The sequence below is a fragment of the Neolamprologus multifasciatus genome, chromosome 23 (genome assembly GCF_963576455.1).
Source record: "Neolamprologus multifasciatus chromosome 23, fNeoMul1.2, whole genome shotgun sequence".
In the NCBI taxonomy this organism is placed as follows: domain Eukaryota; kingdom Metazoa; phylum Chordata; class Actinopteri; order Cichliformes; family Cichlidae; genus Neolamprologus; species Neolamprologus multifasciatus.
Genome location: NC_140460.1, coordinates 7,605,896 through 7,618,939, shown reverse-complemented (window position 1 = coordinate 7,618,939; position 13,044 = coordinate 7,605,896). Strand labels below are relative to the sequence as shown.

Here is a 13,044-nt window from a genome sequence, read left to right as displayed (position 1 = left end):
CAGGAGATAGACAAACTTCACAGCCAGTTATGAAGGTACCCCGAATTAAGAGAGAGCACGCGAGCATTCACTCCTCCAGCTATTTAAAATCCCACGTATCCAGTGTGGGGAGGTCTGCGCTGCTGCCCTCTCAACACTTGCAACAAGAACCAGAGTGTGCGATTCATCTACTGTAAATAACGCTGTTGCATTCTTCACCAGAGCAGGGAGCCAGCACTGTGCAGTGCAATGGAAAACAGGCAAGTAAAAGAGAAAGTGAAGGCATTTAGTGGTGAAATAATGCAGTCCCATCTATGACATCTAACAGCATTGGGAAATAGTTTCAGTACCACTCTACTACTTAAGTTTAAAGGATAAAATGTTTATTTGTGACTGCTTATGTTATACATGTACACTTTAAATGACATTGTACTGAATGGCAAAGTCAAAGCACTTTTTCCCATATTTTAATATGTTTGTCGTACAATCTCAAACACTGTCCCGACACATGGTTAACCTCAGCCCTCAATGGTCACAAACATGCTTCACACTATTCTCAAGTCTTTTAGCAACTCTGCAATGTCTATATGCGGCCTACGGCTGGGTTCAGTCCCGCTGGAGCACAGTGCACTCTGCAGATTCTTGGCTGCCTGGTTTAAGGATGGCAAAATGTGGGTGGCGTCCGATGTCTCCCTTTCACCATGAGTGCACAGAAGGACTTCATTTATCTCTTCCTCGATCTTTCGAGACAGGATGGTGGGAAACACGCCGCTTACACGCTCAAGCACGCTTTTCCTCAAGGCTGGGTCTCGACACGCAAGGTTCAGTATGAACAGACCTGGCAGGGAGAGATAAAGAAAGGATATGACTTGGAAACTAATCACATAACTTTGATAAACTGTTTGTATCAAAAAGTAACATGTCATGTTTGAGACTGATAAAAGTATGGCTGTTTATTAGTCTATTTTATTTTGGTTGCAAGTGTCACATCAATTTAGCAAAAAAGATTTAAGCATAAGAGATAAAGTATTTTAAAATGATTCTGTACCTCTGGGAGTTAGCAAGTTACGGACTTTCTGCAGGATTGGGGTTTCTACAAAGGCAGCAGGAGGACAGCTCATACCCAGAGTGCTATCTTTATTGTCTACATCAAACATGATTGCATCAAACAAATGACCACCTAGAGAAAAGGAAAAAAAATAAAACAAAACATACTTTATTTTTAATACTGATGAACCATTATATTCATGGATTACTTTTAATTGCACTGTAATCCACACCCTCACTGACCTTCTTTTTCCAGCGCACAAATGCGTTCCAGACCATCCCCAAGAGTGACAGTCAAACGGTCATCTGGTTGAAACCCAAACCATTGTTTAGCCACCTCCAACACAACTGGGTCTAGTTCCACAACCTCAATAGTTACATTGGGCATAAAGTCCCGCAGAAACTGTGGAAGGCCTCCTCCACCGAGCCCCACCAGGAGCACTGACACTGGGATGTCTAGGAAGGATTAGGGAATGAAGTTTAACTGAATGTGATATTTTAGAGCAATTGAAGAGTGATAAATGCATAAATTACATGATAGGTTCTTCCTACATACACACACCTTTGTTCTGTGGCATGCCCACGCCAAGCATGGCAAGACAAGCCACCATGACTTCATGGTGAGCACAGCAGAGGAAGCCACTGTCCACAGTCATGGAGGTTGAAGATGCTACTGGAGCTGCTGATGCCTTGGCCTTCCTTTTGTTCTTTTTCTTCTGACTTGTCGCTGCCCAAATACAAAACAATAAAATTAAGAGCTGTACAACTTCGACATCTTCCTTTTTTTCCTTTTGCGTTTTGGTTTGCTCAGTTTCTTGCATTCTGGTATTAACTGGTAATCTCCCTATACTGTATGCATCATTGGTTGTGCTCGGTAGGTTAATTATTTACTTGTAAAAAGACTATTCATAAAAATACTTTATTATTAAGTGAAACAAATCAGGAAAGTATAAGACATTACCTGTATTTGATGAGACCAGACGGCTCTCTGATTGGACAAGGGCAGCATTAGACAGGAAAACAAGTCGGCGATACAGTTCTCCGTCTTCTCCTTTGACATTCTCCACGCAATACTCCCCACTCAGCTGACTCACTCCCCTGCTAACCTCCTCTCGCCAGCCAAGGTCACCTCCCACAGACAAAAATGGCACCTGAAAACAGGGAAAAGAGCACAAAGGAAAGTGCTTCTTTAGACTGTTAATATTTTACATAGCGTGTTTTTAAAAAGGGATGCTTATGAGTGGTTACCTGGTGGTTGGCTGGCATACCCGGGGGAGCCAGGTCCATCACCACTGGTGAGAGTTCTGACTGGACAGCTTGCATCTCTGTGTACTCCTGATTCCTGTGCATTGATACAATAACCAAGCGCCGAAAGTTAGCACTGGCTCCTAGCTGCCTCCGCCCCTCGCCAGAGCTGTAGAGCCAGGCTGTCTCACTCCCCTGAGGAACTGACAAAACAAACAACAAATCAAAGGACTAAATACACCCAATTCCATTAGAAGGCAGAAACGTGATGAATTGAAGCCTGGGCTCACCGATAAATATAGCAAACTGGTTAGATCTTGGAACCTTAGCACCTGGTGGAGAATCTTGTATTGTAAGAGTGTATCTGGGAAGGCCGGTCTTTGCATGGCAGAGCGTGAGCGAGAGGTTTGAGTTGGCATCAGTGTTCGTCCGGAGCCTCTTTCTCAAGACGGAGTAAGCCTGATGCTCCCTCACAACTGACAACAGTTCAGAAACATGCGTGTGACGGACAGGGGCTCCATCCTCTCCGAGGCACATCTCAAGAATGGGTGTGGGCATAGGCTGACGGAACTTGGTGCAAACCAGAACAAAAACAGGCAGAGCAAACGAGTCTTCCTCTGTCCTGTTTTCTTCCTGCAGGCAGTGGAGCCTCACTGCCCAGCCGAGCTGAACAAAATGCTCCACAGCCAACTTGATCACGCTCTCCTGAGCCAGTGTCACACAGACATAACGACCCCCGACACTTAGCACACGACCCACCTGGAAACACAAGAAAAACACAGTGAAGTTCATGCAGAGGTGTATATTGATGATGCACAGCCTGATCAACCTGCTTCTCACCTCTGTGAGCATGTTCCTGGCCAAAGCTCCTTCTTCTTCAGATGCCATAGCATCTAAGGTGCCCTTGTCCAGAGCAGCCTGATAGCTTGCATCCTCATATGGAGTTTTAGTAGCATCCACCTGATGGAAGGTAAGGCCTGGCCTGCGCTCAGCATTTCGCTGGTTCATGTTGTTGACCACAGTCTCACTAATGTCTATATTGGTCAGATGCTTGTAGCCAACATCATACATCTGTTCACTCAGCTCAGAGTTACCACAACCAACCACCAGCACCTGAAGGACAGAAATAAAGCCTAGTGGTCACTTATCAAGGCAAGAAATATACCAAGGCACAATCAGTGTGCATCCAATCATCCACATTTCAGGAGGTGGATGATTTGGTAAACTTTTCTTCTTTGCTCAGCTTTCCTCTTTAGGGGTCATCAGAGCAGATGACCTGCCTCCATCTCACCCAGTCCCTCACATCCTCCTATGTCCACTTTCACTACATCCATGAACCTTCTCTGAGGTCTTTCTCTTTTCTTCCTGCCTGACAGCTTCATATTCAGCATTCTTTGTCCAATATATCCACCATCTCTTCTCTGTAAAGGTCCAAACCCGTCCTTGCTTCTCTGACTTTTTTATCCAAACTGCTTGAACAGGATTTTTCCTCTGATACACTCAACTCCTCAACTCTTCTGCCTCCAGCTCGGCCTCCTATCTTTTTGTTAGTGCCACTGGCTTCAGAATATACATCATAGCAGGTCTCAGTCCCATCTTGTAAACCTTCAATTTTATAATTCTATTACAAATTACCCTGAAAATTGTCTCCACCCCACTTCACCTCTCTTGTGCACTGTTCATTGCCCCCAACTTTTTAAACTTGCTACCTTTACTCCTCTTCCTTGTTACACCTATCTCCCTCTCACTCACGAACATGTATTCTGTCTCGTTTCACTGACTTTCATTGGGCTTCTATCCAGAGAATACTGGATCTCTCAAGGCTCCCTCCCGTCTGCATCCCTACTCTCACCACAGGTCATGTGTCTGTCTGTCATCTGCAGAAATTCCTGCCCGACATAAACGGTCAATCTATTCATCACCACAGCAAACAAGAAGGGGCTCAAAACAGATCCCCGATGTAATCCCACCCCCACCTTCAACCAATCTGTCACTCCTACCGGACACCTCATATATGTCTGCATTACCCAAACATACTTCTGACTTCCTCACATAGTACCACAGTTCCGTTCTTGACTCCCTATCATATGCTTTCTCTAAAGACACAGTGCTACTCCTTCAGACTTTCTCTATATTTCTCCATTAAAACAAACATTGCCTCTGTAGTGTTCTTTCTCGGTATAAAGGCATACTGTTGCTTGCTGATCATCAGTTCTCTCCTCAATCTATCTTTAACAGTTTTTCCCCATATCTTGATGATCTGGCATATCAGCTCTCTGTAGTTACTGCAGCTCTGCATATCACTGTTGCTCTTGAAATCATCTGGCAAACTAAATTTCTTAATGCAGTATTAAAAGAATCAGTGAGTGTTTCGCCAAACCCCTCCGTCACCCAATTTACCTTATCTTGGACTTTGATGTATTTGTGCAGCACACCGCACAGTTTGTTGTAGTCTCCATACCATTCAAAAGCCTTCTCCCCTCTCTTCTTAAAAAACTTCTCCCAGTACTCAGCAGAGCTGAACTCCTCGGCGGTGCGAGGTAAAAGACTCATGGTCGGCTGTGATGGTTCAAAACGTTGCAGATTTTTACCGTAACTTTACCTACAGCCGCTTCTACACATGGCACTTGGCTCTGATTTCCACCCGGAACACATTGCTTCCAGTACCGCTTGCTGATTGGTCGAGTGCCCCTACAGATTTAACGATGATTGGCTGAGGCTTTCAGAGTTGCTGTTATTGGTCGCTGCATATGTGGAAGTGCTCGGTTCGCTGTTGTTAGTCATCCGGGTTCAATTCATCATGGCGGTACCCGCTGGAAGGTCTGTGGTTTTCGTGACAGGGAACGCAAAAAAACTTGAAGAAGTAAGAAACAAATACTTCATACCTAAGATGGATTGTATGTTTACGGTCGGAGTGGCCTTTCTCATCCGTTCCAGGAAGAATATGTATTCATTTAACGGTCCTTTTCATGCTGCATGTTTTGCTAGCTAGTTAAAGTGAAATTGAGACTGGAGCAGTAACTTAATCCAGAAATCCCTTGTTTCGTTTGCCACAAAAAGGCCTCACAAGATTTATGAAGATTTATGCTTCGTCTGCTTGTTTGTGATCCATCAGGTCATTCACATACTGGGCGACAAGTTTCCCTACAAACTAGTGGCGAAAAAGATCGACTGTGAGTATCAAAAGTAACACCACTGCCTAAAGAAAAATAAATACATTAAAATTATGTGGTCATTGCTTTTGCAAAATTTTCTTTATGCAGTGCCTGAATACCAGGGAGAGCCAGATGAGATCTCCATACAGAAGTGTAAGGAGGCTGCACGACAGGTACAATATAATACCACTGCTATATCGCGTATTAATTAAAGACAGTGCCTTAACACACACCCCGCCCCCCCCCCCCCCCCAATTCAGATTGATGGACCAGTCATAGTAGAGGACACCTGTCTATGTTTCAGAGCTTTGGGGGGATTACCTGGTCCTTACATGTAAGTCAACTATCTAAAGTATGTATTCAATGATATCATCTTACATAGTGATAGTGAGCGTCAATTTTAAAACAAATATTTGTTTCCATAGTAAATGGTTCCTGGAAAAACTCAAACCAGAAGGTAAGTAATGAAATAAATGCTATCTAGAATGTGTTGTTTAAACAAACTTATGCAGAGCTTGATGGATGCTTGATAATCAAGTTAGGAAATCCCAGAAAGTTGAGTCAGTTCATTTGGGCAGATTGCTTTCAATTGGAGAAACCTGTCATCCCTTATCCAGATGACTTCACTGCAGGCTCCCAAACCTTATAGACAGTACGGTTGCATAAAGATCAGCACCATTGCTTAACAATGACTCACGTGACCAGATATGCCAATTAGAATTTTCTTCAGAAAAACCAAACAACTGCTGGCTAGGCATGTTGCACGGAAGTGTTACCTGAACAGGCCAGTCTACACTTACAAGCCAGAGGCCAATCTTTTGATGAAGATGTGCAGATTCTGGACAGGAAAGAATGAAGGTTTGAGCGAGGAGGGCATTGATATAAAAATAGAGGCCCCCTTCCTCAGTTCTAAAAGTACATCTCCTACCGTTTTACAATGCCGTGATTGGAGCCATTCCCCAGTTCTTTGTTAGTAGTACTCATGGCCATTCATATTTGCATATCAGCAGTCATCAACTAATCGTGTGGCTCATTCTTATACAAGCACCTTAATAGTTAAATTTTAAAATCTGTTTATAAACCTGCAGTCAGCTGATACTGAAGAAGTTGCACAATCACTTCACATAAACCAAATCAACATTCTGGGATTATGCAGAGCTTCTTTAGAAAAACTAGTGTTGACTTTTGAGGGTTTTTTCTTCTTTTTTTTAATTATTATTTTTAAAATACGTTTTAGGCTTGTACAAACTTCTAGCTGGATTTGAGGATAAATCTGCATGGGCTCTCTGCACTTTTGCGTACTCTGCTGGGAAAGATGAACCCATTCAGCTCTTCAGAGGGAAAACAGAGGTCAGTCTGTCTCTGTAAATCTGTCCTGGTGTTTGTGCTTTTGTGCGTGTATTTTGAATTGACTCCTGTGGTATTTTCAGGGGTGCATTGTAGAACCCAGGGGGCCTCGAGACTTTGGCTGGGATCCCTGTTTCCAGCCAGATGGATATGACAAAACGTAAGCACAACAATTTGCATTTCCCCCTTTCGACCAACAAGGGGAGCCAGAGGTTAACACACTGCCTCTGCATTATCAACCATACAAAATCCTTTTTGCTTCATGCGGTGCACTTCGGATGAAGTATTACTGTTATTATTTAACATTTGTATCAAATAATAATTTTCACTACTAATTTCTTTTCACTTCTCTGCAGCTATGCTGAACTGCCCAAAGAAGTTAAAAATTCAATCTCCCACCGGTACCGGGCACTTGCTGCCATGTCTGAGTGTTTCTCGCAAACCAACAATACCTCACCACAGACCAAGAAGAAGAAAGAGGAGGAAGACTAAAGATAACTTTTGCTCCAACTTCAGGCTTTGAAGTTGCAGTATTATGCATCAAATATAAAGGGAGAAAATATTCCTTAATAAGACACTGTTTGTTAGCCCAGAAAAATATAAAAGATAAAACATTTTTGATGCATACCCCTGGTCTCTTAAGCGGGCAAAGTGCTGCGTAATATCTGTTTTCTCTTATTTTTTTAATAAATGTTTTTGAACAAATGCAATCGTCCATGTGAACATTTCTCTTTGAATATTACCTCTTGGATACTCTGAGACAACATTCTGAGTTTTTGCTTCCAAGGACTGACAAAGATAGACTGAGGAAGAGTATGATTCATAAAAAAAACAGGAGCTCCAGGGTCCTGATGAGAGCAGCAGACTCCTCTGTGGCTGAGACTGGCTCCTGGATTTGGGGAGGGAAGCACATGGCTGGAGTCCAGAGAGGGGAGGGTCCCTGAAGTGGAGAGCGGGGTGTTCAGTACAAACACCACAGTGATAACAAAGAATCTTGGGTTATAAATGACCCATGAGGTGAAAGCCTCCAAGCAGGAACTATGCATACACCTGTGACTAATATCTCCCACATGTATTGAATCAGTGACGCATGCTTCCACAGCAGTAGAAGCATGTCTGCTTCTACTGTTACCAACTGTTTAATCACTTCATTCACTTGAATCAGTTGTGTATTGTTCTCACTTATCTTTCCTGCATGACGCACTGCATACTCTAAAGTTTTCCCATCTAATTAATAACATTGATAATCAGTAAAAGTAACAGTTTCAGAAATAAAAGTGCAAACACAGGACCGACCACCCTGTTTTCCCTAGACCTCTGACTCAGATGCAAAAAAAAGAAAAGAAAAAAAGAAGCTGTTTTGTTCTTGTCAGGAAACATTACTAGTTTTTCCCAGAATACGAAGTCTGCCTGCCAGGCTTCAGGTTACTAGAGGTAAAAGACAAAACAATTGCTGTAAGTGCTGAAGCATTAATCAAAGCCCCACTGTCTGTGTGAATGTTGGATCATTTGAAAGGTATGATAAGGGCATGATACCTAAATTTCAATACACTGTCCAAGCCTACTAACAGGAACAATATTCATGTTTTTAATATGATACAGTTTTTGGCTGATAATGTGTCTTCAGCCTCATATGTAGAAATCTCACAATATATTTCATTCACTCCACTTTACTTACTTTAGTACTACTTGCAGCTCATTTTTTCTTGCCTTTTTTGTACTAAAGAGTGTCTGCAGCACTTAAAAAATCTGTTTCCAAGAAAAAGAGTTCTACTCTTGGTACCATCCAAACTATAGAGTTTAATAATGCCAAAGTTTCTGAATTTTCTTAAAAAGCTCTTCAGGTTTAAAGTTTTTGGACACAGTTTTTAAAAAAATGTTGTAATACAGATACTGATTTCTGGAATAGGAAGAAAAAAAAATATATACATATATATTTTATATATATATATAAATATGTATATATAAAAAATATATACACGGGGCGATCGTGGCTCAAGAGTTGGGAGTTTGTCTTGTAATTGGAAGGTTGCTGGTTCGAGCCCCGGCTCGGACAGTCTCGGTCATTGTGTCCTTGGGCAAGACACTTCACCTGTTGCCTACTGGTGGTGGTCAGAGGGCCCGGTGGCACCAGTGTCCGGCAGCCTCACCTCTGTCAGTGCGCCCCAGGGCGGCTGTGGCTACAATGTAGCTTGCCATCACCAGTGTGTGAATGGGTGGATGACTGATTGTGTAAAGCGCTTTGGGGTCCTTAGGGACTAGAAAAGCGCTGTACAAATACAGGCCATTTGCCATTTACATATATCTATTTTTTTTTTTTTAATTTGTGACTATATTTCTTAAATTTCAATTTCTTTTACCATGGCAGAAACAGACAATGGTTCTTTTGTTTGAAACTGACTCTCACTCATGTGCATACGACAAGCATTGCAAGCCAAAAACCTGGAGACTATAGAACTTGCCCAGGAGCCAGTCAGTAGTAGGCTTTTTTCCAGGCACTGAAAGTCCATGGTAGCTGGAAAAGCGTCTCCTGACATGATCTGCAAATCAAATACCTTTCCCCAAAGCCCTCATGGGGAAACACAGGATGTTTTCATTCTTTATTACAAACGGAACCAACACAATGCTTATTCAAGGAAACTTGCTGTTCTAATAACAGAGTATGCTTTGGTTAAAGAAGGAATGTGCTGCTTAAGGATCACTGAGAGGAAAGGACGCCTGACTTTATGAGATTCTTAATCAGTCGTGGTTGTGCCAGAGGAGGAGGGCTTGATGTGGCACTGGGGAGACAGACATTACTTCACTTTTATTTGTTATGCACGACTCACCTGAATTCTCCTGCTGTGACAAGTTTTATTTAACAGCAGATTCAAGTTAAAAATATTTTTTCTTCCTACAATAACACATGTACCTGGAAAAGGCTTTGATTATACACCACATGACTTACAATGCTGAAATCTAAAAAACATCTGACTGCAGAAGGACACTTAATAGAGGCCATATTCCACTCTATAAATTTGGTTTCACCAAACTCACTCTTGAATGAAGTGTCTCCAAGGGATTTTAGGGTTCAGACTAATGAATTAATCCACCATGAGGCCACTGGTGTGCATGATGGAAACAGTCGGCCTAATACATATTCCTGCTGGGACTGGTCCTCTCCGTTTTCACTGTTTATGACGAAACCACGGAGCTCTCTGTGGAGGCACAGAGGCCTCCATGAATATTTTCCTGTTTTTAACTTCTCCAGAGAAATGTTGGGATCTAATTTTAGCCAAAACCTTCTGACTTGTACAATGACTTTTGGCACTACTTTTATCACCACTGTACTGTAAAAACAGCCAGTATAAAGAGCATATCAGAAGCTGGGTGTTACAAACTTAAAATCAAGTAGTCCTAAGGGGAAGACTGTAATTTATACACAAGAATAAGGTATTTCTCTTCGTTAGTCATTTCTAATTTACTTGTGTCTGAAACAGGTCTCTCTTGTAAATGAGACACTGACTCTCAATAGGACTACCTGTATAAATAAAGTTGAAATAAAATAAATAAGTCTGCATAAAACATGCTTGAGTACAACAGCAGTGTTTTAGAGTAAAATACAGAGAGAATGAGACAAATAATTCCAGACATGTATAATAAAGTCATTAATTTTTTTCAACATTTAATTGTTTTTGTTTCAGCCCTTAAATTAAAGTTGATTTTGAAATTTTATCACCTTGTAAACATTTCAAGACCCAACTGTATCTTTACGTAGAAAGGAAATGTCTTCAAATGAACGATAACTTGCTCATATTAATCCAATATGTGAGATTTACTACAGAATAGTGGCATGGTACATACCAATCATTTGAACTTTAAATAAACTAAACAATAGTGGGAGCCTTGTTCTCGTCATATTTAGTTTGCAGTTTATAAATAGAACAAAGCATAACAGGGACTCCTGTGTTTCAGGGAAGAAGCATGGCTGCTGCTCTCTGAAAACCTTATTTGCATCAAAACATACACCTGACTATATCTCAGCCCTAAAACAGACCATAGCATTGACGCCATGCATAAAATATTCTTAAAATATGTAATTAACTACTGAACTGATTGGGAGATTTAAAAAAGTTTAACTATGAGGTTATTCAACAAAGCATTTTCCCCCATAATAGCAACTGCATTATGGTACAGGGGAAAGGTGGCTTTAAATAAAGGGTCTATTCCACCGGGGAGATGTGTTGTATGACATTTTATGCAAACAGAATAAGCTCAGAATTTCAAAAATATAGTCTATAACCAGTCTGCCTTTTAAAAATGTTGTTAATGTCCTCCAGGAAGAAAGACCGAGAGACACCACATCATAAAAGTGGATTTGCTCTACCCGAAGAGCCCAGGGTTATGCAGAGTCAGAGTCTGTACGAGGTGCTGGAAGTCCTTCACCATCCAGGGCTGTTGGTGTGTCCCCACTGCACAGGCACTGCTGCTCTCAGGGCTGATACTCTGCGGGTCATTAAATGTTATGAGGACATCTGTGGAGAACTGCGGCAGACGGAACAGGCCCAAGTGGATGGTCACTGAATTCCTTGCTTCTTCATTGAACTTAGAGACGCACTGAGTCCCAGACAGCATCCACGCAGTGCTGCACTCTGACAGGCACAGCTCAGATTTGGGCAGAGCCACAACACTGGTCACTTCAAAAGCCCCCGGCTCCAGAGCTTTGTTGCTTCCCGCGATGTCCTCAAAGTGGTACCTGGCTGCATCCTGGTCAGCCACCTGACCCTGGTACTCCACCAACTCGACGATCAGGCTCTGGTCTGTGTGGGCGTGGGCAAACACCTCCTGGTTGTCCGGGATTTCCCTCAGCTCGCTGATGTCTGTGGCGCTGTGAGGGATCACAGCTGACAGGGCTCCTCCAAACAGAGGATGAGCCTCGTTAGCGCTGCCTGCTGCACTCTGCATTTCTCTGTGAAGCCTGTAAACAGAAAGAAACACCACAGGTGAGACCGTCTCCACCCATATAAACACCACCTACTTAACAAAAATTGTAAAGGAAAAAAAAGAAGCTTATAAACACACATCTGCAGCTCACAAACTCACCTCCTACTGCACGCTCAATGTGGTTCCGGTGAAAACTTAATCTTCTTCTTGCGTGTGTGTGGGGGTTTTTTTTGCCATTATAACAAACACGCTGCTGCCACCTACAGGTGTGGCAGACCTCGACAGAGACGATTTCGCAGAATAAACTTAAAAAAAATAAATCTAAAGTTTCTGATTTTGTTTTAAAGCTCATAACATACATAGCAAAAAAAAGAAAGAAAAAAAGAAAGAAAGATATAAGTAGGTTTAATTCGAACATTTAAATGCTGAATGTCCAAATGACGTACATGGACGTTCAACAAAACAAAGTTCCCAATATATTATTCATCTGCATAAAAGTAACACAAATTTTGTGCTAAAAGGATAAGTATAAACTTATATGATCCCACTCCTGCTTTCTGTTTCATAGCAAAATTCAACTTTCTTTCAAATTACCTGGAAATGACACAAATGACAAATGACACAAAAAACAAAAGACTCCCTTAACGAGGTAAAAAGATGGATAAATTAATTTACATTAATTTATTTGTTGCATGAATTGATTAGGTTCATTAATAATCAGCAGCCATAACTATGCAGTTTCCACAGGTCTTTTGTTCCAATTTGAAATCAGACTTTGCCTTTATGTGATAAAATACACCTTGGATACGGATTCAACTTTTTTTCAACTTTTTTTGGGAGGGTGGGGGATTGTACCTTTAAAAAGATGTTGGGTACATTAATTATGTTTGGTCTCAATTGGATTTGTGGGAAAGAAAACGACTCAGTCCTTTTCCTTTGTGAGTAAAAATAACGTATTTTTTGTTTGAAAATGTGAAGTTGTCAGTGTTATCAGCTCAACATTTTTAAGCAACCCAAATGTAACAAGGAAGAAAGCATGCAATGTACAGAAAGAGCGGAAGAATCTGTCTATTTCTAGATCAGCTAAAACTTATTTTACCGTATTTATTAGAAGAAACAAGTGGTAATACCCTTGGCACAATTCTCTGTCTCAGCACTGGTGATTGTTTGCAATAAATAAGGTAAAGGCACCATAAATACATTGGTAAAATTATTTGTTTCTTTGAAGAGACCAGATTTTTCTTCTTTCCAAAAATATATTACTTTGATCCCATTTGAACTTTCTGTGTAGAAGTGGAATATTTACTGCATAAAAGAACGTAAGGTAAAACATTTTCCGCAGGCCGTC

General features: G+C 41.5%; 3 protein-coding genes across 3 annotated transcripts; 1 reads left to right on the top strand and 2 right to left on the bottom strand.

Moving 5' to 3' along the window:
* Positions 1-93: 93 nt before the first annotated feature.
* Positions 94-4,936, bottom strand: mettl13 (methyltransferase 13, eEF1A lysine and N-terminal methyltransferase). Its single transcript, XM_085152579.1, has 9 exons — positions 4,672-4,936; positions 3,112-3,384; positions 2,562-3,030; positions 2,275-2,474; positions 1,988-2,177; positions 1,589-1,753; positions 1,270-1,482; positions 1,028-1,159; positions 94-817 (listed from the first exon to the last, which is right to left on the bottom strand). Exons 1-9 carry the CDS (start codon positions 4,822-4,824, stop codon positions 525-527), a joined length of 2,088 nt encoding a protein of 695 aa, XP_085008705.1. The 5' UTR covers positions 4,825-4,936; the 3' UTR covers positions 94-524.
* Positions 4,937-4,991: 55 nt separating this feature from the next.
* On the top strand, positions 4,992-7,478 carry itpa (inosine triphosphatase (nucleoside triphosphate pyrophosphatase)). Its single transcript, XM_085152594.1, has 8 exons — positions 4,992-5,134; positions 5,387-5,444; positions 5,535-5,599; positions 5,687-5,760; positions 5,852-5,883; positions 6,664-6,776; positions 6,857-6,933; positions 7,130-7,478. Exons 1-8 carry the CDS (start codon positions 5,072-5,074, stop codon positions 7,263-7,265), a joined length of 618 nt encoding a protein of 205 aa, XP_085008720.1. The 5' UTR covers positions 4,992-5,071; the 3' UTR covers positions 7,266-7,478.
* Positions 7,479-10,420: 2,942 nt separating this feature from the next.
* On the bottom strand, positions 10,421-11,961 carry rangrf (RAN guanine nucleotide release factor). Its single transcript, XM_085151174.1, has 2 exons — positions 11,856-11,961; positions 10,421-11,730 (listed from the first exon to the last, which is right to left on the bottom strand). Exon 2 carries the CDS (start codon positions 11,715-11,717, stop codon positions 11,136-11,138), a length of 582 nt encoding a protein of 193 aa, XP_085007300.1. The 5' UTR covers positions 11,718-11,730; positions 11,856-11,961; the 3' UTR covers positions 10,421-11,135.
* Positions 11,962-13,044: the final 1,083 nt, after the last annotated feature.

Excerpts from the sequence above, each read along its gene's own strand:
- mettl13 (XM_085152579.1), bottom strand. The coding sequence starts at position 4,824 with ATGAGTCTTTTACCTCGCACCGCCGAGGAGTTCAGCTCTGCTGAGTAC. Across the intron at positions 1,754-1,987 it reads TCTGGTCTCATCAAATACAG|CGACAAGTCAGAAGAAAAAG; the intron begins GTAATGTCTTAT and ends GTATTTGGGCAG. Across the intron at positions 818-1,027 it reads TAACTTGCTAACTCCCAGAG|GTCTGTTCATACTGAACCTT; the intron begins GTACAGAATCAT and ends TCTCCCTGCCAG.
- itpa (XM_085152594.1), top strand. The coding sequence starts at position 5,072 with ATGGCGGTACCCGCTGGAAGGTCTGTGGTTTTCGTGACAGGGAACGCA. Across the intron at positions 5,884-6,663 it reads GGAAAAACTCAAACCAGAAG|GCTTGTACAAACTTCTAGCT; the intron begins GTAAGTAATGAA and ends AATACGTTTTAG. Across the intron at positions 6,934-7,129 it reads CCAGATGGATATGACAAAAC|CTATGCTGAACTGCCCAAAG; the intron begins GTAAGCACAACA and ends ACTTCTCTGCAG.
- rangrf (XM_085151174.1), bottom strand. The coding sequence starts at position 11,717 with ATGCAGAGTGCAGCAGGCAGCGCTAACGAGGCTCATCCTCTGTTTGGA.